The 27,198-nt window shown below is 39.4% G+C and overlaps 2 protein-coding genes across 6 annotated transcripts in view; one reads left to right on the top strand and one right to left on the bottom strand.

The window, feature by feature from the left end:
* Positions 1-17,232, bottom strand: part of DNASE2B (deoxyribonuclease 2 beta) — a 32,368-nt gene extending 15,136 nt beyond the window's left edge. For 2 of the 4 annotated variants that reach the window (XM_045547650.1, XM_045547648.1), the window contains exons 1-4: positions 16,919-17,232; positions 12,052-12,417; positions 8,322-8,405; positions 6,541-6,727 (exon numbers count right to left, since the gene is read on the bottom strand). In XM_045547650.1, the coding sequence (XP_045403606.1) occupies positions 6,541-6,727; positions 8,322-8,405; positions 12,052-12,164 (384 nt within the window). In that variant the 5' untranslated portion in view covers positions 12,165-12,417; positions 16,919-17,232. Of the gene's footprint in view, positions 1-6,540; positions 6,728-8,321; positions 8,406-12,051; positions 12,418-16,918 lie in introns of those variants that run through there. The other 2 variants (XM_045547649.1, XM_045547655.1) reach the window with 2 other exon arrangements.
* LOC123635474 (uricase) overlaps positions 12,906-27,198 on the top strand; it is a 33,927-nt gene continuing 19,634 nt past the window's right edge. The window contains exons 1-3 of one of the 2 annotated variants that reach the window (XM_045547657.1): positions 12,929-12,972; positions 25,237-25,414; positions 26,089-26,307. In XM_045547657.1, coding sequence (XP_045403613.1) covers positions 26,131-26,307 — 177 coding nt within the window. In that variant the 5' untranslated portion in view covers positions 12,929-12,972; positions 25,237-25,414; positions 26,089-26,130. Of the gene's footprint in view, positions 12,973-25,236; positions 25,415-26,088; positions 26,308-27,198 lie in introns of both variants that reach the window. The other variant, XM_045547656.1, reaches the window with a different exon arrangement.

A 27,198-nucleotide genomic window follows, 5' to 3' on the forward strand; every position in this document is an offset into this window, starting at 1 on the left:
CAAAGTTCAATTCCAGGTCAGGAGGTGGGGAAGTTATGTTCTCACAGTCACTTCTGGCACATAATTCCAGCTTCTAAAGAACACTCACTCTCACCTGAATATGACCCACTGCTGTTGATCTCTTCTTTTGGCTCCATGGCAATCACGGAAATCAGTACCCTCCCCCCTTTTCTGTCATTTTTCCCCCAGAACCAATCACTCAAGGCCTTGTGTATGAGCAGATTTTACTGAAGGTAAGAAATTTTGAATGGTTTCACATCACCATCAGGCCATATCCCAGCCTCCATCCATATTTATTACACTTTTTAATTCCTAGTTCCCTTCCACCCCTTTTTTCTTTTGCAGAGCAATTTAGCTCCTTCTCCTTCCTAGAGTCTGGGTCTACCTTTGAACTTCCACTGACCATTATTGTATTCTGCCAAACTAGGAGCCATCTACTCCAACTAAGGTAAACGACAGAGTATGGTGTTACTCTTTCCTTTTTCATCTTTCAGCAATCTCTGTGATGGAGATGAGAACAATGTAGGCATTTATTTTCTCACTAACAGGTTATACTCCTGGTCCCCACCCTCAGCCTTGGAAAGCAGAAGCAGCTGCAGGCAGTTTTCATTTTACATAATACAGTAGGCTTTTGAACAACACAGTTTTGAACTGCATGGGTCCACTGATATGCAATTTTTTCCCAATAGATATATTGGGAAATTTAGGAGGGGAGATTTCCAACAATTTGAAAAAACTTGCAGATCAACTCCATAGCCTAGAAATACTGAAAAAATTAAGAAAAAGTTAGGTATGTCATGAATGCATAAAATATATGTAGATACTAGTCTTTTTTTTATAATTTACTACCATAAAACAGATACAAATCAACTATAAAAAGTTAAAATTTATCAAAACATATGCACACATTTATAGACTGCACATGGTACCATTTGCCATAGGCGGTGGAGGGTAATGTAAACAAATGTAAAGATGCAGTATTAAATCATAACTGCATAAAGTTAATTGTAGCACATTCTATACAACTGTAATAATTTTGTAGCTTTCCGTTGCTATTGAAGTGAGCTCAAGTGTTGCAAATATCCCTTTAAAATGCCATGTGACACTAATCATCTTCACATGAGCAGTTCATCTCTCCATTAAATTGCACGTTATAGTAAAAGTGATCTCTCATAGTTCTTGAGTATTTTTCATCATGTTTAGTGTGATACCATAAACCTTGAATAACAAAGAAGAAGTGCCACTAGTGATGTTGGAAATGCTCCCAATAACCAGAGAAAAGTAATGACTTTACAATAAAAGTTGAATTGCTTGATATGTACCATAGGTTGAGGTCTACAGCTGCAGGTGCCCACTGTTTCTAGATAAATGAATCAGTGTAAGGACCATTGTAAAAAAAAGAAAAGGAAATTTGTGAAGATGTTGTTGCAGCTATACCAGCAAGACACGAAAACCTTGTGCTTCTTGTGAAATACCTTTTTATCTCATATTGAAAATGCAACTTTTATGTGGGTGCAGGATTTTTATAAGAAAGGAATACCTACAGACTCTAATAGGATTTGAGAAAAAGTGAAGTCATTACATGACCACTTAAAGCAAAAGTAATGTGAAGGATCTAAAGCTGAAGAATTGAATGCCAGCAAAGGATGGTTTAATAACTTTAGAAAGTGGTTTGGCTTAAAAATGTCAAGATAACAGGAGAAGCACTTTTGCCAACCAAGAGGCAGCAGATGAATTCCCAGACACCACTAAGAAAATCACTGAGAATATCTGCCTGAACAGGTTTTTAACATAGATGAGAGTGCCCTATTCTGGAAAAAAAAAAGTGTCACAAAGTAAAGAAGAGATGGGAACATCAGAATTTAAAGCAGTGAGGGATAGGCTGACTCTACTGTTTGTGTAAATGCAGTTGGTTTGTGATAAGGACTGCACTTATCTATAAAGCTGCTAACCCCCAGCCTGGAAGGGAAAAGATAAATACCAGCTGCCAGTCTTTTGGGTGTACAAAAAAGGCTTGGACAACAAGAACCCTTTTTCTGGATTGATTCCATTAGTGTTTTGTCCTTCAAGCCAGAAGGTACCTTGTCAGTAAGGAACTGCCTTTTAAAGTTCTTTTGATATTGGATAATGCTCCTGGCCACCTAGCACCCCATTTCAACTCCAAAGACATTGAAGTTATCTACTTGCCCCCAAACACAATGTCTCTAATTCAGCCTCTAGATCGGGAGGTCATAAGGACCTTTAAGGCTCATTACACACGGTACTCTAGGGAAAGGATTGTCAACACTATGGAAGAAAATCTCGATAGAACATCATGAAAATCAGTAAGGATTACACCATTGAAGATGCCATCATTGTTACAGGAAAAGCCATGAAAGCTCTCAAGCCTGAAATAATACATTCCTACTGGAGAAAACTGTGTCCAGATGTTGTGCATGACTTCACAGGATTTAGAATGGAGCCAAGCAAAGAAATCATGAAAGAGATTGTGAATATGGCAAAAAAAGGTGGGAGGTGGTGGAAGGTTTCAAGGTATGGATCTTGGAGAAATTCAAGAGCTAATAGACACCACATCAGAGGAATTAATAGAAGGTGACTTAATGGAGATAAGTGCTTCTGACCTAGTGCTAGACGATGTGGAAGAAGTTATAGAAGAAGCAATGTCAGAGAACAAACTGACATTAGACAATCTACCAGAAGGGTTCTGATTATTCAAGACTGCTTTTAACTTGTTTTATGACATGGACCCTTATATGATATGGGCACTGAAACTAAAGCAAATGGTGGAAGAAAGATTGATACTACATAGAAGCATTTTTAGAGAAACGGAAAAGCAAAAAGTCAGCTGACAATATGATCTTATATCTAGAAAACCCCAAAGACTCCGCCAAGTGTCTCCTGGAATTGATAATTAAATTCAGCAAGGTCTCAGGTTATAAAATCAATGTACACAAATCAGTAGCATTCCTATACACCAATAACAGTCAAGCTAAGCGTCACATCAAAGACTCAATACCATTCACAATAGCTACCAAGCAAACAAAATACCTAGGAATATATTTAACTAATGAGGTGAAAGATCTCTACAAAGAGAACTATGAAATATTGAGGAAAGAAATCACTGACAACACAAACAAATGGAAAAACATATCATGCTCATGGATAGGTAGAATCAACAATGTTAAAATGTCCATACTACCCACAGTGATTTACAGATTCAATGCAATGCCTACAAAATACCAATGTCATATTTTACAGATCTAGAAAAAAATAATTCTATGCTTCATTTGGAACCAGAAAAGAGGCCAAATATCCAAAACAATCTTAAGCAAAAAGAATAAATCTTGAGGCATCACATTACCAGACTTCAAACCATACTACAAGGCTATCGTAACCAAAACAGCATGGTATTGGTACAAAAATAAAGACACAGACCAGTGGAACAGAACAGAGAATCCAGATATAAAACCATTCACATACCACCAACTGATCTTTTACAAAGCAGACACTGGGGAAAAGAAGCCCTATTCAATAAGGAGCCTCATGTAGAAGATCAAAACCAGATCCATATATTTCACTACTAACAAAAATTAATTCAAGATGGATAAAAGCCTTAAATGTAAAGCATAAAACTATAAGAATTCTAAAAGAAAATATTGGAAAAATTCTTCTAGATATTGGCCTATGCAAAGAATATATGAAGAAGATCCCAATGGCAATCACATCAAGAACAAAAATAAATAAGGGGGACCTGATTAAATTAAAAAGTTTCTGCACAGCTAAGGAAATAATAAACAGAACAAATCGACAACTTACAGAATGGGAGAAAATATTTGCAAGCTATATATCCAATAAAGGACTAATAACCAGAATCTACAAAGAACTCAAGTAAATCAGCAAGGAAAAAACACACAACCCCACTAAAACTGGGAAAAAGACATGAACAGAAGCTTTTCAAAAGAAGATAGACTAACAGCTAAGAAACATATGAAAAAAATGCTCAACGGTCACTAATTATCACAGAAATGCAAATTAAACCACAATGAGATATCACCTTACCCAAGTTAGAATGGCTTTTATTAAAAAGTCATTGGATGCTGGCATGGATGCAGAGAGAAAAGAATGCTTATACACTGTTGTTGGGACTGCAAATTAGTACAACCTCTATGGAGAACAGTATGGAGATTCCTCAAAGAACTAAAAGTAAGCCTACCATTTGATCTGGCAATCCCACTCCTGGGTAATTACCCAAAGGAAAATAAGTCATTTTACCAAAAAGACACCTGCACTTGAATGTTTATTGCAGCACAAATCACAATTTCAAAGATGTGGAATCAACCCAAGTGCCCATCAATTCATGAGTGTGTTAACAAAGTGTGGTATATGTATGCTATGGAATACTAGTCAGCCATGAAGAAGGATGAATTAAGGCCTTTTGCAACAATTTGGATGAACTAGAGACCATATCCTAAGTGAAGTATCTAAAGAATGGAAAAACAAACACCACATGTACTTGCTATTAAACTGGAGCTAACCGATGAGCACACGTGCACAGAGGGAAGTAAAACTCAGTGGAAATCAAGCAGGGGTCAGGGGGAAGGAGGAGATGGGCGAAAACTTACCTAGTGAGTACAATGAACACTGCCTGGGTGATGGGCACACTTATAATCCTGATTCAAGCATAGCAAAATTGATACATGTAACCAAAAACATTTATACTCCCATAATATTTTAAAATAAAAAAAATTAGGAAATATATGTGGTGGTCAGGCTGTAAAATACTAATATGGATTATTGAGTAAAGCTGGGGATATGTAGGACTCTACCAAATTTCATAAAAACTTGAAAATCTAAAACAGCATAAATTTCCAAAGTAGAATATGTATTTGTAACCCACTTTTAATAATTATAATTAAAGAATATCATTCTTTAAAAAAATAGCAAAAAGTCAGACAGAAATCACAAAGCATTTCCATAAAGTCACACCGATTGTGCCTGCCTCTCCTGCCTCCCCTTCCACCTTCTCCACCTCTTGTGTCTCTGCTACCCCTGAGACAGCAAGAACAACCTCCCCTCTTCCTCCTCCTCCTCAGCCTACTTAACATGAAGATGACAAAAATGAAGACTTTATGATGTTCCATTTCCACTCCATGAATAATAAACATATTTTCTCTTCTCCATGATTTTCTTAATAGTATTTTCTTTTCTTTAGCTTACTTTATTAAAAGAATACAGTATACAATACATAAAATGTACAAAATATATGTTCATCAACTGTTCATGTTATCAGTAAGGCTTCCTGTCAATAGTAGGCTATTAGTAGTTAAGTTTTTTGGGGGAATCAGAAGTTATATGTGAATTTTCAGCTGCACGGGGCAGGGGGTCAGCACCCCTAACCTCCACATTGTTCAGGAGTCAACTATAGTCTGTTTATTCAAAGCAGGGTTGTTCTTGAGATTAAATAATTTTTAAAAGCACCTAGAACAGTGCTTGGCACATCACATGTACTCAAACAGCCTACAAATAAGTTTTAACATTGTAATGTGGCTCTGAAGGTTGGTCTTAATGGCAGCTGACTAAAATGAATATTACCACACACAGTGACAGCTCTCTGTACATTTTGAGTAAATACTCAGATACACTTGTGCAGTAGGGCTAGAGGCTAAAACAGTATTGCTGTAGGCATTACATTACTTGACATTGATAAAGGCCCAGCACAGAACTCAGCATATTATAGAAACTGAGTCATTTTATATATTTACTTTTCTATAAGTTATTGTTAGGAAATATATACATGAGTGTAATTGGATGTTAATTATTGCTCGATTTTACTTGTGATCCCTGGTTGGAAAGCAGTATCTTGCCACTGAACAACAGATGGTGCCTGGTACATTGGGAGGCTGCCCACATTAAGCCAGCAGGCCTATTTACCTACATCTTTTTGGCTGGTTAGCTCATTCATTGCCTGATGAAGTACAGATAGTGGTTTAACCTCCATTCAGGCAAGTTACTTCTAAGGCCTTGAACTACAGATCTACTTCTCAACCTACCATTTTGAGAACCATTAAGTAAAAGGAAGAAGATCTTTACTTAGATCACTACCACTCATTAACACCATGACATAAACAAACCCATAACTCCTAGCATATTGACCATGGATTTCTGTTGCCTTGCAGCAGCAGAGAAGACTCTTCTCCCTGCTTCTACCAGATGAATAAGATAACAAGTACTGAGTGAGTTGGCAGAGCTTTTGGCAGCCAGAAGATTTCAATATACAATTAGTTCACACTTTGCCCAGTGATACCATTGGACATGGTGCCAAGTGAACCAACAATATGTCATTGCTGTAGAGTATGATGATATATTTCCCAAAGTTGTGGTCATATTTATTCTGATAGTTGTTTTGGGCTACTTCTGAGCTAGCTTACTTCAATATGCTAGGATTGGGGGTTGGGTGGGTGAGCAGGAAAATCTTTTGAAAGCTTTGGACTCTGTTCATGCATTTTCTAATATTTAAATGAATGATTAACCTTAACATACCTTAGAGGTGTATGCTTCATATAGCTGGTGTAACGTCCTTCCCAAAACACTCTTTGTGGTATTCATTGGCTGCTTACTCCTCTTCCAGCTTCTAGTTGTAGAGTCTAGGTACAGGTACTCTAACCCACTCCCTTTACTTTTCTTGTCTTGTCTTTTAACTTGTATAGGTAATTTATAAAAGGTAAACCTAACAAAGGAAATAATTATGAATTATTAACATTTATTGACTGCTTTCCTAGTGGCAGTAACCATTACATACTTTAATATATTTTTCACTTATGTGTCACAGAGGGCCTCTAAGGAAAGGGATTGGCTCAAGCCTCTGCCTCTTTCTCTACCTTTCTTTTTGATTCTTTCCAGAGAAGGAAATATAAAGCTGACTGGGTATGTATGTTCTAAGACATTTATTGGCCTGGGTGGGTGGGGTCCCTGAAGTGGATGTCCATGGACTTTGAGAGTGGCTCTCTCTGTTGTTGCCTCCACAGTCCATATGGCTGCAGTGGGGAGAAGGCCCAGGCTCAGAGCTGGACTGGAGAAGTCTGGGGTTCTCTCATAAGTGCTCGGCATGATCATCTCTTTGCAGCTGGTTGGCTGGGTATGAGATTTGGGTTTGGGCTTTAGGGTAGGTGGAGGCCCCCTTGATCCTCTGGCCTAAGCTCAACTAAGTAAATAGGCTCTTTCTTTCCTTTACTATTGTTTTCTATTTATATGTCTCCTTTGGGTATCTCACAGGGAGGAGAGATGCTTGGGCCCATCTAGCATTCAGGCATTCTTGGATTACCCAGCACAGGGTCTCCCAATGTGCTCTATTCACATTGTAAGCCAGACCACTCTTGGGTTGTGGGAGCTGTTTTATGCATTGTAGGATCTCTGGCCTCTACCTATTAGATGCCAGTAGTACTCACAAGTTGTGACAATCAAAATTGTCTCCAGAGATTGCAAAATTACTCTCAGTTGTGAACCACTGCTTTAGCTGAAAGCTTTCTGATAGCACGAGTGCCACAATTAACCCTTAAACATAGTGCTTCAAACTTTATAATATACACACCATTACCATACAATAGTGTCTCACACTGCCTATAAAAGCTTCCCACTCTTCACTTGGTTCTCTTTAGTCTTATACTTTTATTTAAGCGAACTCTTTCCTGGCCCGGCTTATGCTTTCTTATGCACAGGGCCAGGTCCTCATATGTGGCAGGAAACGTGAAATTATTCTTCAGTGTTGATTTGATGGCCTCTGCCTTTTAACTCTCTCAGTAAATTGTAGCATCTTGGCAACAAGTTGCTTATATTCTCTCTGACAGATATTGCTAAGTAATATATCATTCATTTGTGCCAAAAATAAATTTTATATATCCATCACAATTTAGTGGTCCACCAGCGAAGAGTTTGTGAACTACCAGTGTGCCATGGCATACCAGTTGACAGCTTTTAAACATTTTTCCTGGATGATCATCTCTAATTATATTCTGAAGATTCCTGAATCTATTTCTAGCCCAGACCTGTATGCTGAGGTCCAGATAAACCTAAACACAAAGATATCCCAGCAACCTCTCACTCTATGTTTTTGAAACAAAGTTTATAATATTTTGCTCCAAATCTACTCAACCCATGCTATTAGGGAACATATCCATGCTGTCACAGAAGCCAGAAACCTCAAAGTCATTCCTAACTTCTCCCATTCTCCTACCCCCTGCAGACCGTCCATTACCAAGTCTTCTCAGAGTGTTCCTCTCTGTTTCACCACAACTTCTTTAACCCAGGCCTACACGTCTTCTCACCTGTAATGCTGCAAAAGTCCTAGTCTCTGAAACTCCAGGCTCGTCCTCATCCATCCAGCCTTCACAGTACTGCCAATGGGCTTCCTAAAATGCAAATCTGACCATATCACACCCCTGCTTGAAATCTTTCGTTAGCTCCCTTTCCGTGTCAAGTTCAAATCCTGCAGCTCAGCACACAAGCCCTTTGTGACCTGGCCCTCATCTACCTCTCTACCCTTACTTCCCGCCATTTTCCAACATTCTCCTGGAGTTCCAGCAATACCAAACTACTTGCAACTCCAAACTTTCTATGTTGCTTCTTGCCTCTGTACACTCTCATTGCTCCTTCATTGGCTTGAGATGCCCTTGCATCTCTCTACTTTTTCTAGCTACTACATAATTGGTCTTTTTAAAAAAAATTTCAGAATATTAAGGGGGTACAAACATTTTGGTTACATGAATTGCTTTTGTATAGTTTGAGTCAAAGTTATGTGTGTCCATCACATATGTAGTGTGCATTGTACCTGTTATGTGTGAATTTACCCATCGCCTCCTCCCCCTGCCACCTACTTGATTTCTGTTGAATTTTACTACCATGTGTGCACATGAATGTTGATCTATAAGTTTCCATTTAGTAGTGAGTACATGTGGTTTTTGTTCTTCTGTTCTTGTGATACTTCACTTAAAAGGATGGTGTCCGTTTCCATACAGGTTGTTAGAAAAGGTATGAATTAATTTCCCATTTTTTATGGCTGAGTAGAGCTCCATGGTATACGTATACCACATTTGATTGATCCACTCATGTATTGATGGGCACTTGGGCTGTTTCCACATCTTTGTAATTGTGCTGCTATAAACATTTGAATGCAAGTGTCTTTTTTTATAAAATGTCTTTTTTTCCTTTGGGTAAATACCCAGTAGTGGGCTTGCTGGATCAAATAGTACGTCTACTTTTAGTTCTCTGAGGTATCTTCATACTACTTTCCATAGAAGTTGTACTAGTTTGCAGTCCCACCAATGGTGTATAATAAGTGTTCCTTCCTCTCTGCATCCACACCAACATCTCTTGTTTTGGGACTCTTTGCTAAAAGCCATTCTCACTGAAGTTAGGTGATATCTCATTGTGGTTTTGATTTGCATTTCCCTGATAATTAGAGACATGGAGCATTTTTCAAATGCTTATTGGCCATTAGTCTATCTTCTTTTGAAAAGCTTCTGTTCATGTCTTTTGCCCACTTTTTAATGGGGTTGTTTGATGTTTTCTTGCTGATTCACTTGAGTTGTTTGTAGATTCCAGTGATGAGCCCTTTATCAGATATATAGCTGGCATATATTTTCTCCCATTTTGTAGGCTGTCTATTTGCTCTAATGGTAGTTTCCTTGGCTGTGCAGAAGCTTTTTAATTTAACCAGGTCCCATTTATTTATTTTTGTTGTTGCTGTGATTGCTTTTGGGGTCTTCTGCATAAATTCTTTGCCTATGCCATTAACTATAAGAGTTTTTCTGACCTCTTCTTCTAGAATTCTTATAGTTTTATGCTTTAGGTTTAAGTCTGTTATCCATAATGGATTAATTTTTTTGAGTGGTGAGAGGTGTGGATCCTGTTTCAGCCTTCTACATGTGGCTATCCAATTGTCCCAGCACCACTTATTGAATAGGAATTTTTTTCCTCAGTGTATGTTTTTGTCTGCTTTGTCAAAGATCAGATGGCAATATGATTATGGTTTTATATCTGAGTTCAGTGTTCTGATCCATTGGTCTAGTTCTCTGTTCTCATGCTAGTAACATGCTGTTTTGGTTACTATAGCCTTGTAGTATAGCTTGAAGTCTGGTAAAGTGATGGCTCCCAATTTGTTCTTTTTGCTTAAGGTTCTTTTGGCTATTCGGGATCTTTTCTGGTTCCATTCAAAGTATAGAATTATTTTTTCTAGATCTGCAAAAAATGACATTGGTACTTTAAAGGGATTGCATTGAATTTGTAAATCACTTTGGGTAGCATAAACATTTTAACAATGTTGATTCTGCTAATCCATAAGCATTATGTGTTTTTCTACCTGTTTACATCCTTTGCAATTTCCTTCCTCAGTGTTTTGTAGTTCTCCCTGTAGAAGTCTTTCATCTCCTTGGTTAGATGTATTCCTAGGTATTCCATTTTCTTTGTTGCTATTGTGAAAGGTATCGCATCTTTGATTTGATTCTCAGCTTGACTGTTGTTGGTGTATAGGAATGCTTCTGATTTGTGTACACTGATTTTGCCAGACTAATATCCCTTATGAATATAGAGTTCAATAAAATCAGCAAACCAAATTCAGCTGCATATCAAAAAAATAATCCAGCATGATCAAGTGGGCTTCATCCCAGAGATGCAAGAATGGTTCAACATATGAAAATCTATTAATGTGATTCACCACATAAATAGAAGCAAAAACAAAGATGAAAGAAAGGATCCTCTCAATAAATGCAGAAAAAACATTTGACAAAATTCAGAATACTTTTATGATAAGAACTCTTAAGAAAATAGGCATAAATGGAACATACATCAATATTATAAAAGCCATATATGACAAACCCACAGATGATGTCATACTGAATGGGGAAAAACTGAAAACATTCCTGCTTAGAACTGGAACCAGACAAGGCTGCCCACTGTCACCACTTGTGTTCAACATAGTGCTGGAAGTCCTAGCCAGAGCAATCAGGCAAGAGAAGGAAATCCAGGGTATCCAAATGGGGAAAGAAGAGGTCAAACCATTGCTCTTTGCTGATGGTATGATCTTATATCTAGAAAACCCCAAAGATTCTGCCAAGAGACTCCTGGAATTGATGAATAAATTCAGCAAAGTGTCAGGCTACAAAATCAATGTATACATAATTGTTCTTAAAACTTAGCTCAAAAACTGCTTCCTCAAATAAGGCTTCTGGGCTCTATACTCCTCAATGTTCCACCTATGCCCTTAATACATAACTGTGAGCTCCCTGAGGGTAGAAACTATGTTTTGTTCATATTTGTATTTTCACAACTCAGCACAGAGACTGGTATAAGCTCAATAACTGCTGAAAGACTGGCTGAGTGAGAATATGTGTTCTCTAGCCTGCAATTTACACAAAGCCTGACACCAACCACACTGACAGATGTAAACATCCTAATTAAAGAGTGAAAAAGTGATCAAAGCTTTAGGAGAATCGATGACCATAAAGCAACACTGTGTTTGGTGGCTTTGTACAAGAGGCCAGTGACCCACCACCCACTCCAACAGCTGCTTGTGGTGCTGAACAAAGGTTAGCCGAACAGTGCTACCTATGATCAGGTGCTTCTTCTCCTTCTTGTAAGGAGGAGTGCACGCTCCAGTTTCAGAAAAAAGGAATCTGCCTTCTCTCCTTGGTCAATCTCTAGAAAGACATTGGAAGAGTTGTTAGAAAAGCTACAGTGTAATTAAAGGAAATTGCCATCTGACAGAAGCTGTCAGCTCAATCCACTTCTGTGGCTACTGCTCTTGCCCTGCTGAGAGCAGTGAATCAGGCCCAAGATGGGGGTGGGGGCTGCTCAGCCCTTTCCAGGGGGGCATTCCCTCACTCAGAAGCCTACCACTGTCTGGGAATTGGGCCCATTTGCACACTTCAATTCCATTTCTTTTTAACAGGGAGGAAGCAGGATGGAAGTTCCCCTTAGGAACTGCACAGTGAGCCCGTCTGCCTCCCATACTCTGACTTTCTTTTTGCATCCACCAATCCTTACATTTCATTTACCTACCAATCCACAGCTTTCCCTTCTTCATTTCTGCATGATATTTTTGTTGCCTCCAGCACCTCAAAAAGGGCAAGGAAGAGCAAAGCAAGTGATGTTTTCAGAAGTCTTGCTGTCATTTTCTATCTGTCTCCTTTATTCCATGCCACAGCAGGAAACTTTCCCCATAGACTGGGGAGTCTGAGTTTCAGGTCTCTCTCAGGCTGTGCTGGCTTTGACATTTGAGTCCTTTTACCTCTGTTGTTCGCTGTTCAGGCACTTTCAGAATGGGATGAATCGCATGTAATTGTGTGATCTGTCACAACATGCCAGCGTGACCCTGGATGTCTTTGTGCTGAACTGTTGACTGGTTTGCAAAGTCATCAGAAGGTTCTGGAGAGCAAACAAAGAATATGTAGTTAACTCTTTGGAGTGAACATTGTGTGTGAAACTCAGTGGGCAGGGGAACTTCATGTTGATAAGTAGATGTTAAATTAAATATATTTCATGTTTTTTTCTCTCCTGATTGATTCTCTATGAATGAGAACAAATGCATGTGGGTCACTCATTAAATAGAAATGACAAAACCTTATGTCTTAGTAATAATTAGTATCTGTCATTTACAATAATTTCTCTCTTAAGAAAACTATTGTAAAGTGTACCTCAAAGTAAGAGCAAATTCAATTGTTTTTTTAACCAAAGATATTTACATATCCTCTCCACCTCCCTGGTTTTAGCCACTCAGTGTGGTGCTTAACTTCAAAGAGGCCTTGGTGTCCAATTGGCTGCTATGCAATCAGGTAAACATATTGATCGCCCACTCTTCAGGTTAAATAAAAAATATTTCAAACATCTGTTTTGCCCAAACTATTCTTTCTCATTCTTGAAACTGAATCTGAAGTTGAAGGCCAAGAGAAAATGGCCCATTACAATAACGAGTATAAAAAGGTGAGATCATTCTCTTTTTGAAGGAGGGAAGGAGTAGATAGACATATGAAAAGCATTTCTTTAATGCATGATGATTTTGAATCAATAATTAAAGATGCTATGAGAAAAATAGCAGTTTGTTTCATGCCTGGAAGTCATGATGGCTCTAATCTGTCCCTCTGATGATGGATCCAGACCTTGTATATCAGATCACTTCTCGAGTTGTGCTGGAGTTGGTCAGGATTGTTAGGCTTATAGGAAAGGGAGGGCAGGTGGCTATGTTTCTCCTCAAACAGAGTTTTGTATGGAGTACTCTAGATGATCTTCCCACATTGCTTGTGGTGCCTGCAAAACAGGCAGAATACTGGGCGTTATCCCAGCCCTGCTAAACCAGAATCTTTCCAGTTGAACACAGGAATCTATGTTTTTAAAAAGCTTATTAGTGATGCTGGTGCACCCCAAATTTTGAAACTCACTTCCCTGAGGCCAAGGCTATGCTGTATCTGGTAGATTCCCAGCCTTCTACAGGGAGCAGACCAAATTGGCTAAACCAAGAAACATTTTTCTTACATTTCTCCATGGGTAATCATTTTGTTTTATATATGTTTTTATTTTGTTCAGAAAAAAGAATTTCAATAACCTTCACCTCTTTGGCAATTAAAAAAAGTTTTTATCAGGTGAAGTTTACTTTTCTCTGTTAAAATGAAATAAAATTAATTTTATTTACTTATTTATATTTTACCTTGTGAAACTTTTTGTTATTATAATAGGAATAACTGCACACACCAGAGTAGGATTTATTGACGCATTTAGAGAATATAAGCAACTTGTTTTCAGTTACGTAGACTAAAGACAGTTTTTGAACAGGATAAAATAATTTTTGTTTTCCTCTGCTTATTACGTGCTTAGCCTAGTGCCTGGTCATAGTAAATGATTCATTGATTCATAAATGTTAGCTGAGATTATTCTTACTACAACCTGAGCCCTTCCTGTAAGGTGGCTGGGGACATCTGTATTAGTATGGTGTTTGCTAAATCCAATTTTATTTTAAGGTCTGGAAAGACAAGGTTAGGTTGGTTTCTTTCACATGTCTTAAATCCTATTGTTGAGGACCTGATCATGCTGATTGTCCCTCAACAACCTTTCTTAAACAATCACTGCTGTGTCTAACACTGTACCAGACATTGAAGGTCTCCAGGGGTTCCAATGTGACCCTAAAGCCTAGATTCTAGTGTGCCCTTGTTTTCACTAAAAGCTGCAAAATAATTTAGAAAGAAACTCATGAATTTGGTGGGTGAAGAAAACGCAAACTGAACAGAATGTTTTTCACAATATTATTCACTTTTGAAGCCTGAGTGGTACAATATTATGAAAATATCATGGCTCCTGATTACCTCTGGAAATAGAGGAGGATGACTTTATTGTAACTTGCCAAGTACTCTAAGTAAACAAGTAAGAATTCTTTGAATGGGCTTCTTTTTTTATGGTTGAAGGTTTTTATTCAGTTATTGAATAATTCTGGAAAATCTCAGTCTTGATCTCTTCAAAAAGTGCCTCTTCCACATTCTCTTTATCATCTCTTTCTAATACATTTTATGTCTCCTTCATTTACTGTAGCTCCTTGTGTGTCTACATTAATCCTTGATTATTTATTTGAATCTGTCTTCCAGTTCTCTAATTCTCTCTTTGGCAACATTAATTTGCTACTTAATCTATCTCTTTTAAATAATTAATTTTTTCCTTATTTTTATAATTTCTTCAACATTTTTTAATTGCCAACTGACATTTTGTGTTTAATCTGTTTCTTAATCTGCTTATTAATGCATTTAAAGAAGTTCTATTTTTTTTTCCCAAATTTACTTGGTGTTTCCTATGGTCTCATTTCTTGCTCATGTGTTCAATCTTCTTTATTCTGTGAAAATATAAATTATATTATTTTACATTTTTGTATCTAATTCTAACATATGAAGTATTTGCAGGTCAGACTTTGCTATCTGTTATTTCTGCAATTCTTTCTCATGTTACCTTGCTATTATATGCATGCTTGAGTTTTGGCTGTGAGTTCATATTCCTTGAAGCTTTATCTGTGAGAATTTTTTGAGAGTGAGATAAAGTTGGGTTTCTTTAGAGCCTGGTCTGTACTGGCTTCACCAAGGTTCAGTCATCCTGTGAAGACTCCTCAGAGTCAGGCTGCTGGCTTTATTAATTTATTTTCAATAGCTTTTTGAAGTATGATTTATGTACCATAGCATTTATCTGTTAAAGTTTAGCTTTACTTTTGTTCACACTTTTACAAGACTGTTGATGGACTGAGTAAAATCCAGAAGTTGACATACCGAAGGAAAATGTTGATGTACTTGTGGGAGAAAGGGGAGAGGACTTGAATTATTTTGATGGAAAGAAATGAGGCAAGCAAATGACTCAGGTATTTGTAGAATAAAGAATTATTCATGGGAAATGTGGTCAAAGGAAAACATAAGTACAATGGGTGGAAGAGAACTAGAATATTATTCTTGGTTGATTCCTTCTTATCCTTCAGGTTGCTTTGAGAATGCCAGTTCTTCCTGGAAGCCATCCTTGAGCTCCCGTAATCTGGTTTAGGTGTCCCTGCAATACATTCCCAGAGGTCACTGTATGTTGTCAGTTAGAGTAATTACCACAATGTGTTGCTAATTACTTGGTTACTTTTCTGAGTCTTCCTCTAGAGAGCAGGAGTCAGAAAACTCCTGTGGGCCAAACCTAGTCCACTGCCTATTTTTGTAAATAAAGTTTTATTGGAACACAGCAAGACCCATTCATTTATGTATTATATATAGCTACTTTCATGCTATAATGACAGAGTTGAGTAGTTGCAGCAGAGACCCTACAGCCTGAAGAGCATAACATATGAACTGGTTAGTTCTTTATAGAAGAAGTTTGTATATAATCTCTGTGAGGGCAGGACAGTGTCTGCCTTGTTGCATCTCCGGCATATACCACAGTGCTTGTCTCCTAGTAGGAGCTAAATAAACACAGGTGAATGTGTGGACGCAATGAGAAGGGTTTCAGAGACTTCTATTTTGGGATTATGTGGAATTTTGAATGAGTTAAATCTAATCAGAAAAATAAAGTGGATATGTAGTAGGTAGAAGCCCATTAGAAAGAATTTTTAAATATGTAAATTAAGTATTTATTAAACCATGGGAAGGCCATGGACCTTATCAGCAAACTACAGGAAAATTTCCCAGGGGGTTGAATATGGAAAGGGAAGGAACCGAATTAACCCACAACACGAAATAATACACTGTTAACTCAAAAGAGTCTGCACTGTAGCAGTCCACAAGAGAGGGTTTAGTTTCATCAAAACACCACCATTCACATTGTTAATATTAATTTAAAGTTTATTCGTATTGTAGTTTTATTGTTTTAGAGAAATTATAAGCGAGTTTAAACTGAACCTAGTGTGGATTTGAATACATTTTAGAAAATTATAATAAAAATAATTATGTCAGCACTTGCGGCGTGTCCTTACTTAGCTTTCTTTTAAGAGAGGTTCATTGCTTCCTAAAGTTTGAGAAACTCCTTTTAGGATCTCTCCCTCCAGCTAAGGGCTGCTTTACAGGCTCTGGGAATCCATTTTAATCTCCCGGGGCTCCCACAGGCCAGATGCACTGGACAACGTTTTCCGAATTCAGTTTCTACCTGCACTTCCACTTAGCCCCAACATCAGTGGCGTCTAAATCACTGTCACCAGCCCTCAGGCTTTACATAACCCTTTCGAACTCAGATCCACGCCACCGATCCCACACCTTCAGCCCCACGGCACCCCCTACTCGTGTTTCCCTCCTTGGAGCAGTTTTCCAACCTTGACTGATCCTAACCACTTGTTAAAAACACAGACTTCCAGACTGTTCTTCTGGAAATTCCAGATGTCTAGAGATAGGGCCCAGGGATCTGCATTTTAACAAATGTCCCAGGAATATCTTACCGGCAGGCAAGTTTGAGGAACAGGGCTCTAGGGTTTCCTTGGTTCCCCAGCTTCTTCCCTGAGGGCGCCTCGCCACTCATAGGCCAAGTCAGGTCAGTAACTGGCTTGGTGACCTTCACTGGCGCCAGGTTCCTTGTCGGGTGGCCGCGGGGCAGACCCAGAGTGGAGGCCAGTTAGCTTGCAGAGGCCCTGAGGCATTGGTACTTCTCTGTTTAAGTGGACCAAGCCGTAGCCAAAACAGTTTTTGGCAGATCACCATTTCCTTGCCATCATGTTTAACCGCTTCAGTGCCCAGTAAACATGTATTCCCAGTAACCGACCAGGAAAGGAATTGTCAGAATCAAAATACAGCCTGTACAACATCCTTTCCTTGGATAAAACCCAAACTCCTGAGGGTGGCATTCAAGGCCATTCATCACGTCAGCCTCACTGTTTGCCACTTGCCCTCTACACTCCAGTATTCTCCAGTATGCTCTATTCTAAAAAAATTTCCCCTCCCTTCTCCACCCCAGAAAGAATTTTACCATAATGTTTATAAGTAACGGGGGGCAGCTAGGTGTAGTGAAAAGAACCAGACAGACCTGGGTTCCATGCCTGGCCCTGCCTCTCACTACGCACGTGGCTTTGATCAAATTATTCAACCTTAGTGAGGTTCAGCTTTCTTTTCTAATGGTGGGGCCATGATTTCTACTTTCAGGGGGTGCTGTCAGGATTCAGTGAGAGACTATGTGCACATCTCCCGGCACATAACTGATGCTCATTAAATGCTGGGTCCTTCTCACCTTGTTTTCTTTTCTTCCATGACAAAGTCATTTCCTTTTCCTTGCAGAGAGACTAAAAACAGTCCTTTGGTGATATGGTTTTACTAAAAACAGTCCTTTGGTGATATGATTTTAAATAGCCACAAATAAGCCCACATTGCTCATGTTTTCAATAGCCTTTATCCAGATAAAAGTCAATGTTCAACTCAAATGAGTGCCCTGTTGTTGAAGGCATGAAGCTGAACTTTCATCCTGCTCCAAAGGGCAACCACCCTTTGATTCTCCCGCTGCTTTACAGCTTAAACATTCCCATCATAAACACAGACTCCATCTGAGCTCATAATCCCCTGTAGTTTAAAAAAAATGAATGCTAGAAAAAGGGATGATTTGGGCAGGGGTAGCTCTTGGTGTGGGCTAAGTTCTACCTAGTATAGTGCCTCTTCAGTCTCAGCAGGACTCTTTCCACTATACTGATCTGCCTGGCAGCTGCGTGACTTTGGGCAGCTCACTTAACATCTCTGAGCTAGTTTATCTTCAAATAGGATTATCTCTACCAAATCACAGGGTGGTTGTGAGGAACAGAAAAGATAATGTAGTTACCAGTGGGTGGAAATGTAAACAGTGGTAAAATGGTATGTAAATGCAAGTTTCTGCAGTAGCAGGGCCAGTTCCTTCCTTTGTTGGAATCAGAATGAATGCTTCCTTTCTCTCCCGAATGAATAGAGGGGCCAGCCATCTAACAGAGTGTAGGGACTGTGGTGAAGTGGGAAAGAGCATGTCATCTGGGGTACGTGAACTGGGCTCTCATACCATCTCTATCACCTAGTAACTATGTGACCTTGGTAGGTTCCCTAACCTTAGTGTCTTCCTTTGTCAAAGTTGGGTAATAATACCTATATCACAGGGCTTGTAAAGGATTAGAGGAAATAATATATGCAAATTTCCCAACACATATCAAACCTTTAAAAAATGGTTGCTGCTATCACTTTTGTTTTCAAGACTTATATATTAGGAAACAGACATCTTTCAATGCATGCATTTCAGCAAAATTTTATTCCAACTGCATGTTTGGAGATCCTCATCAATTCTGTATTGTGGGATTTTCTGTTCCCAATCTTAGAAGCTCCTGTGAGCCTGCCCAGGCAGATTCCCTGCCCTAAGGCTATTGGTGCTATGGAGAGGCTGGCAAGAAAATTATAATAGCATCTCTACTGGCTTTCAGTGATGAATTTTTCTTCCTTGGTAATAGGCAGAAGAAAGTGAGCACCTGTAAATGGAGTCTTTATTAGTTAACAGGCTACCCTTTCTACCATAATTATGCACACAAATTGTTTTACTGCTTTTGAAACATCTACTTGACAAATTCCTTTAGAGTGTCCCTTTGAACATAATGCAAATCCTCCTCCTTGATAGCAATAACAAGCCACTCTACCGGTTAAAGAAACATGACATTTTCTTCTGGATATCAATGTTTTCCTGTCTAACATTTAGTAGATCCTAGGCGGCCAAAAAAATACCAGCTGCCTCTAAGATTGTTATTCGCCATTATTGTTCTTATCATTATTATGTATTATTAAGATCCACCAAAGTGATATTAAAATTGTTCACATGAACACTCATTTTTCTCCTATTAGTTCAGCATTTTTCTCTGAAATTTTTTTGTTCATGAATGCCTAAGAAAATAGCAGGCAAAGGAGAAACCTTGGCAAAGCATTGGAAGAACTTCTCCAGCACATTGCCAAGACAAAGAGAGAGGCTGTCTCCATGAATAATTCTTTCCTCTCCCATGGCACACTGCAACTGAATTGATATTTATACATGTGTGATAAGTCCTAAATCACTGGCATTTTTGTATTTCTATCTATTATAGAGGGTAGAGTTGATGCTTAGAGAAGCTATTCTAAGACTTTAGAGAAAGTTCTAGTTGTTTAAAATTTAAATTTATCAAACTTTCCCCTTATCTTTCCTAACACTTTTCTAATAGTTTTTCTGTAATTAAAATCTACATATATGAACAAACATTTGGTGAATACACACTTATATAAAATCAAAATTCATATTTTAGTATTGGAAAAAGCAAACATTAAAAACAACAATAACCTTAAATAAAGTATTTTCCTTTGCCAGCAGAGTAGAGAAATTCGGTGGTTGAAGTATGGCATACTAGAATCAGGAACATAAAACCATAGCTAAAAGAAGCCACTAAAAAGAAGAAGTTTTGCACAAAATATAAAAAGTAAAAAATGAATGTGTGTTAGAGGCTTAACATCTTGACTGCCATACTAGAAAAAAATTTTTTTCCCTTGGGGCCATGGTGTTTTATTTCAAAAGTAGAATAAAAACTTCAAAAACATAGTGATTCTTTCTAATTTAATAAAAATTTTTCATTGTTTTCTGTGCGTGAGTTACATGCAACTTGAAAAATAGTTCACACAGCTCCCAAGGAAAAGAGATGTGTGAGTTACATGTGCTTCACGAGGCCCTGGGCTCAAAATTAGCAAGAGTTAAATACAACCCACATGGCAGTTAATGTGTTAAATAGTTGGAAACTGTGCCAAAATATTACTACTCCTGATAATATTTAATAATATAGAGGCCCATGGGCAGTTTCACAAGGATTTTAATTTTCTGAGAATAATTTGAGCTCACAAGTGATACAAACAAACCTTGTTTCTTATCCTTGTAAGAGTTCTTATAGGAAAATATAGACTGATGTAGTAATCCTCCACCTCATCTTGTAACCAGAAAATATGAACCTGAAGCTGAATTGGTAAGAGTGACTTAGTGCTGAAAACAATGTTTTTCCTACTTAAATAAAAATGACCTAAATTTTCTGAAGTAATCTGCAAAACGAGGGAGCTTGTTCCATGGACAAATGATTTATGACAATTTTCAAAGCACTGTCAAGTGCTGTGATGAATGTAAAGATGATGTGATCTTGCCTTTAAGACATTGATACGGAGAATACTGAGACGTGTACACAAATAAGAATAATGAAGAAAGTGACCTCAACAGCTAGTAACTGTTCAGGCTGGGTATGGTGGCTCACGCCTGTAATCCTAGCACTCTGGGAGGCCGAGGCAGACGGATTGTTTAAGCTCAGGAGTTCGAGAACAGCCTGAGCAAGAGCGAGACCCGTCCCTACTAAAAATAGAAAGAAATTAGCTGGACAACTAAAAATATATATAGAAAAAATTAGCCAGGCATGGTGGTGCATGCCTGTAGTCCCAGCTACTCGGGAGGCTGAGGCAGGAGGATTGCTTGAGCCCAGGAGTTGGAGGTTGCTGTGAGTTAGGCTGATGCCTCAGCACTCTAGCCCAGGCAACAGAGTGAGACTCTGTCTCAAAACAAACAACAACCAAAAAAAAACAGCTAGTAACTGTTCACCTAAAGTGCACTGGGAGTTCAAAGGCAAGAGATGTTATCTCCTGTTGGGGGCATCAGGGAGGTTCAATGCAGGATGAGCCATGATACATGGAAAGGGCATTCTACATAGAGGGAAAAAGTGTTGGTTGGTGGTTTAAAATCACAGAGACTTGAAGTCAAATCCTGGCAGTGAGGTGAAAGAAATGTACTTCTTTCTGCCTTAGTCCTTTCTAGAAAATGGGCAAATTCATTTGGTATATGGTATATGAAAGTACAAATATATGAATGTTGTTATTAAAAGAAAGCATGGCTAAATGCACAGAGCTAGAAAGTGTGGCATATGGGTGGAGAAGAGTATTAGCTTTATATAAAGATTTGCTCTCAATGTGTATAAGCAGCTAGGATTAATTTAAAATATTGTTAATATTGACAGAGATTTGTTTTATTAGTAGCACATCTACAGCACAAAACAATGCACACTGATATGGGGGGCTGTCTTCTTTATCAAAAAGAAAAGCAAAGCTATCTCCCTATTACTTAGCAATGGAACTGATATCAAATATGCTTTTGGTGAAATTGGCAGGCCAGATGAAAATGATAGCTAACATTTACTGACACTTACTATGTGCTAGTCACTGTTCTAAGCATTTACTTTCAGCTCCGCAACAATTATAGGAAATAGGTGCAATCATTATCCTATTTTACAGATCAAAATGGGAAGGACAAAAAGATTAAGTAACGTGCATGGGGCCACACGGCCAGCAAGTGGTGGAGCCAGAATTCAAACTCAGGCAGTCAGAGCCTTGAGCCTTAACCTTTACATTGCCGTCCCTTGTATCCAGATGGCTGTACACCGAGAAGGACCAAGTCATCTCCCCCTCACTGTCTCGTGGCTAGTTGTTAGACCATAGCAAAGTCAGTTTGACCAAAGCAGCCACAGCAATTTGGAGCCCAGTTACACAGAGCAATGGTTCTTAAACTTTCATTCCTTTTTGGAGTCTAATGAAATTCTGTGAATGCTCTCCCCAGTAAAATCCATCCCCCACAAACATGAAATTTCAATTACAACTTCATGCAGTACACAGTTCTGCCTCAAATGCATCTACTGGGCCTTCTAGAGGTTAACAGTTTCCAGGCTAAGAACCCCTAGACCTCTGTCACTTTCAATATGGTCTGGAAATAAGAGGACACTCAGTATCTTGTTGTAGAAGTGGACATTCATAAGAGTCATTTAAAATCCCTGAGCTGGCTCTCCAGCATTACTTGAGGAGAAGTAATTATTCTCTATCCCTTTATACTCCAAGACGTGTATTTTTCTTGTGGGAGTCAGGTAAAGATTTATTCCTGCTGATATTTTGTCCAGAGTATTACTCCAGGAAATTGAGTTTCCTTTTGTAACTTTGTTTCCTCAAGCTACATAAGCCTGAGGAAGCACAGCCAGAAGTGTGGACGTGAGAGATCATGAGAAGTTAAATAAGGCCAAGGTACCTGGGGGAGAGGGGGAGGCAGCAGTCGGCCTCCTCATAGCAGCAGCCCTTTGGTTTTGCCCACCCCGGCTCTGGATTCGTGTGTACCCGAGGCATTTGTTGATAACTGGAAGGATCCTTAATACAAAATTTGATATATAATTGTTATTTATTGATGATAATTGTAGCTAACGTTAGCTGAACACTTACTATTTGCCAGGCACTTTTCTAAGTGCTTTATGCTTTTTTTCTCATGTAATCCTCACGTCAGTCCTGAGAGCTGGACACTGCTATTATACTCATTTTACAGATGGAGAAATTTGCCTCCGTGCAGAGCTAATAGGTGGCAGAACAAGGATTCCACCTGGCCTGCGTGACTCCGAAGCCCAAAGCCCATCATTTCAGCCACTGCCCACCCTCCAGAAGAGAGCAACCTCTGTATTTCACTGGACGGTTATCCTGGACGTAGATGTCTGCACCATACTCTGCGTTTTACACTTTGGGATTCTGACGCCTACTTCTAATTTCTGCGCCTACAGAACTAGGGGACAACAGCCTCAGTGCTGGTCCAGGCCATTATCTGTTGTGTCAAGTCCTGCTAAGAGATTTCTGTAGGTGTCCTACACGGGACTTGTTCCGTCCTGCTCCAGGCTCGGATGCTGAGGTCCTTTTTATTCTGACTCATTGCTCAGTAAACTTGACTACTCGGGCTTTACTCAAGTGCCAAGCTCTGCTTAGCCAGGATCCCGCCAGGGAGCGCTGACCTCGCCCGCGTGTGTCTCGTGTGATCTCTGGCCTGGGATGGCTGGGCTGCGCCGGGGCTCTGTCTTATTAGCAATGTGAGCACTCCGTGCTGCATCACCGACTCTCTATACTCAGGCCTGCGCTTCTGGGCCTTTGTTCTCTGGCCAGCCGTGCCTGTGATCTCCAGGCTGCGGTGATCAGAGGGCTTAAGTTCCTTGCCCTGCTTTCCCAGGAAGAGGAACTTCCTGATCGGGGTCTGAGCTGAAGCGGCTCTTCCGGAATGGAGATCTTTCGTGTGTTTTTATTAACTATTCTGTGTCATCACACGAGAAGCGGAGGTGGTGGTGGCACCATCCATTCATTCATGACACATTTATTAAGCACCTATTTATGTTCCAGGCACTGTGCTGAGCGCTGGGGTTGCCATGGTAACCACAATTGAGCTTGTTCCTGCTTTCATAGTTTACTGTTTTTGAATGATTCAGACACACGAAGAGGCAATTGCAATACAATTTGATAAAGATTCTGAAAAGGCAATGACAAGCATCTTCCACCTGAAAGGGGCACCTACTCCAGACTTGAAGAGCCGAGGCAGATTACCTGGGGGAAGTGGCACCTGAGACCTGAAGGATGATGAGAAGAAGTTAGGCAGGTGAAAAGGTTGGTGTTTGGATAGCGAGGAAGGGAAAGAGTGTTCCGGAAAGAAGAAATAGCAGATTGAAAGGCCCATAGACAGAAAGCACACAGCAGCTGGGCAGCCACAGTTAGCTCAGCAGAGTTTGCCATAAGGTGTGGCCAGATGGGAAGCTGGAGAGGTGAACGGGGTGGCTATCATTTAGTCTTTCTGTATGCCATGTAGCTACCGCTTGCCTTCCCAGGCTAAGCTACTGTAGCTTGGATATTTAGTGGCAGGAGTGGGGTGATTTGTTGAGACCTGCTGTATGTTGGGGATGATGGACAATCTCAGAGACCTTTGGCTCTAGATCCTAGCCCCGACCACCCAGGGGCCCCAAGCCAGTCCAATGCGTCCTCCTGCAGGCAGAATCCCTTGTGGCTGAAGACACTCCAGAGTCTTCCTCCTGCTGCTACCTGCAGTGCTCTCCACTCCCAAACCTGGTGCCCTTAACCAAGGTCGCCTCTGCTACCTCTGCTGCTGCTGCTGCTGCCGCTTTCACAGCCAAGCCTGACGTGGCCACTCTTGCTGGGGTTGACCTCAGTGTATCACTAGCTACCAGGATCCAGTACCTGCCTTTCACATTTAAAGGCAGCCCTGCAAGGTAGAGGCATTTAACTCCATTTTCACAAATAGGGAAACTGAGGCTCAGAAATATTAAATTACTTGTCTCAAGCCACAAAGCTATAAGTGGCAAGGTTGAATTTGGACCTGGTCTGATTACAAAGGTACTACAACAACCGCACAACTTCTCTTTCCCTATCAGTATTGCAGTTCTTATTAGGATCCCTAAGTCTGCTCTTTTGGTTTTTCTTATTTACCCTTTTCTTGAAGATGAGTCCTCCAAAGGTTGGGCCAGAGGCTTTTAGGAGACCTTCCATGAGTTTTCCCTTAAGCTGCCACATAGGAAGGACTGAATCCAGGTACCTCAACTCCCAGGGCATTTTAAATGACCCACCCAGCTCCAGCCCCGAGATTGGAGACAGCTTCCCACTCCCTACTTTAATGAAGAATAGCAATAATTTCTGGTGTTGGCTAGTAGTTTTAAATTCCCCTCAGAGGATCTGGTGATTTTTATGCAAATAGAGTTTTAGGCAGCCCTTGGTGTATCTGAACATCCTAAGTACAATTTGCAAGTAAGATTCCCTCTTTGTCTCCCTACTAGACTCTCACTGCATGCTGTTTTTTATTTACTTTTACTTTCATCACCTTCTTTTATTACCATTTAAGTGTTCAAATTCCATGCTAAATAAAATAGGTTTTTTTGTCCCTCTGTTCCTTCCTTCTGCCTCTTCTCTCAAACACCAGTAAAGCCCAGGGACAAGCCTGTGGATTCTACCTGCGGAGATGGACATGTTCGCTAGCTAAGCTGCAGCTTCAGACAAGGGTAGTTAATGAATCAATCACTAGGATTTCATTAAGCGTCTCTTCGCTAAAAGCATAACTCTCCCTGCAGCCAGACGGCCCTGGCTCTGCACTCCTGAAGGTAATCTGGGTCCTGTCGCTAATTACTCTTCTCGGCAGCAAGTAGAAAAGGCAATTTTCAAATTGTTTCTATTGATCACAGGGCATTTTTCTTCAGAATACCACTCTCTGTTAAAAAGTGCCTGTAATTATTTCCAGTTATTAACAATATAGTCAAGAAATTTTATAGAAGAAAGGCAGTTTACATAGTGGCCACTCTACAGTTTGGAGTCAATAGATAGACTTGAGTGCAAATCCTGGCTGTGTCCTTTACCAGCCATGTGAACTAGGGCACATCACTTAATCTTTTTGAAACTCAGTTTACCCCTCTGTAAAATGTAATTGGTTCACAGAGCTGTTACAGGATTAGGTTAGCAGGGATTAAATAAAATAGAGCAAGTTAGCATAATTTTGACCCAGGAGGTTCTTTTATTATTATTTATCATTATTATCAAGAAAGCCATCTACCTGTCTTTAGAGCACTCTGAAATGTTTTCATTTGCTTCTTGGGACTCTCTTTTTTTTCTATACAAGTTCCCATTCTTCTTCAAAGGTAGAATGTGATATTGCTTCCATAAATACTCTGAATCTCGCCTTTTATAATTGTATGATAAAATTAAAGCTTAAAGAAATTGCCACTGATTTTTTTGCTTTTATGTAGCCTTCTTCAATAAGATGACTATGTTTTCATTGCAGAATGATGAGGTGGAGTTTGTCCGAACTGGCTATGGGAAGGATATGGTAAAAGTTCTCCGTATTCAGCGAGATGGAAAATACCACAGCATTAAAGAGGTGGCAACTTCAGTGCAACTTACTCTGAATTCCAAAAAAGATTATTTGCATGGAGATAATTCAGACATCATCCCTACAGACACTATCAAGAACACAGTTCATGTCTTGGCAAAATTCAAAGGGGTACGTGTCATTCTTCTCAGATGCTGCCTACCTTGATGTAGAGTTTGCTATAAGATGGCATGGGGGTGGTACTTACTTATTTCAAGTTCCCTTTACCTTTTAACCTATTTTTATATTTAAGCCATTTTAAAAGTTTTCTTTTCTGTCTTAAAATGTTCAGGATTGCAGAAAAGTTTGCATTTAGTTATTTACTTATTTACTCATTTATTTTTTGAGACAGAGTCTTGCTCTGTTGCCCGGGCTAGAGTGCCATGGCGTCAGTCTAGCTCACAGCAACCTCAAGCTCCTGAACTCAAGCAATCCTCTCAGCTTAGCCTCCCCAGTAGCTGGGACTACAGGCGCTCCCCATGACGTCCAGATAATTTTTTGTTTCTATTTTTGTTGCCTAGCTAATTTTTTCTAATTTTAGTAGAGATGGGGTCTTGCTCTTGCTCAGGCTGGTCTTGAACTCGTGACCTCCAGCGATTCTCCTGCCTCAGCCTCCCAGAGTGCTAGGATTACAGGCATGGGTCACCCGCGACCAGCCATGCTTTTTTTTTTTTTTAAACCCACCTCTTTGCTTTTTGGTTTTTTTTTTTAGCTCTGATTTCACCACAATCTTTTAAGCAGAGAATCTTATTGGACAAATTTACCATGTTATCTGTAATTAGGATCATAGCCAGATCAAGGTCCTGAGGTTTCAGAATAGAATTTAACACATTTTTGCTGTGCATTCCTTTGAGTCATATCATATATTTTTTCTTTTAGAATGGAGTGCATTTGTAAAAGAAAATACCATTTCTTCTGTTGTTACTACAGAAGAAAATCTTGAGTATAAGACACATTTCTTCTTACTCTTGAAATTTATTTGTCCAAATGTTAATGCCTTCCTAACTTTCTCGACTCCATTAC

This window comes from Lemur catta, chromosome 3 (assembly GCF_020740605.2).
Source record: "Lemur catta isolate mLemCat1 chromosome 3, mLemCat1.pri, whole genome shotgun sequence".
NCBI lineage: Eukaryota > Metazoa > Chordata > Mammalia > Primates > Lemuridae > Lemur > Lemur catta.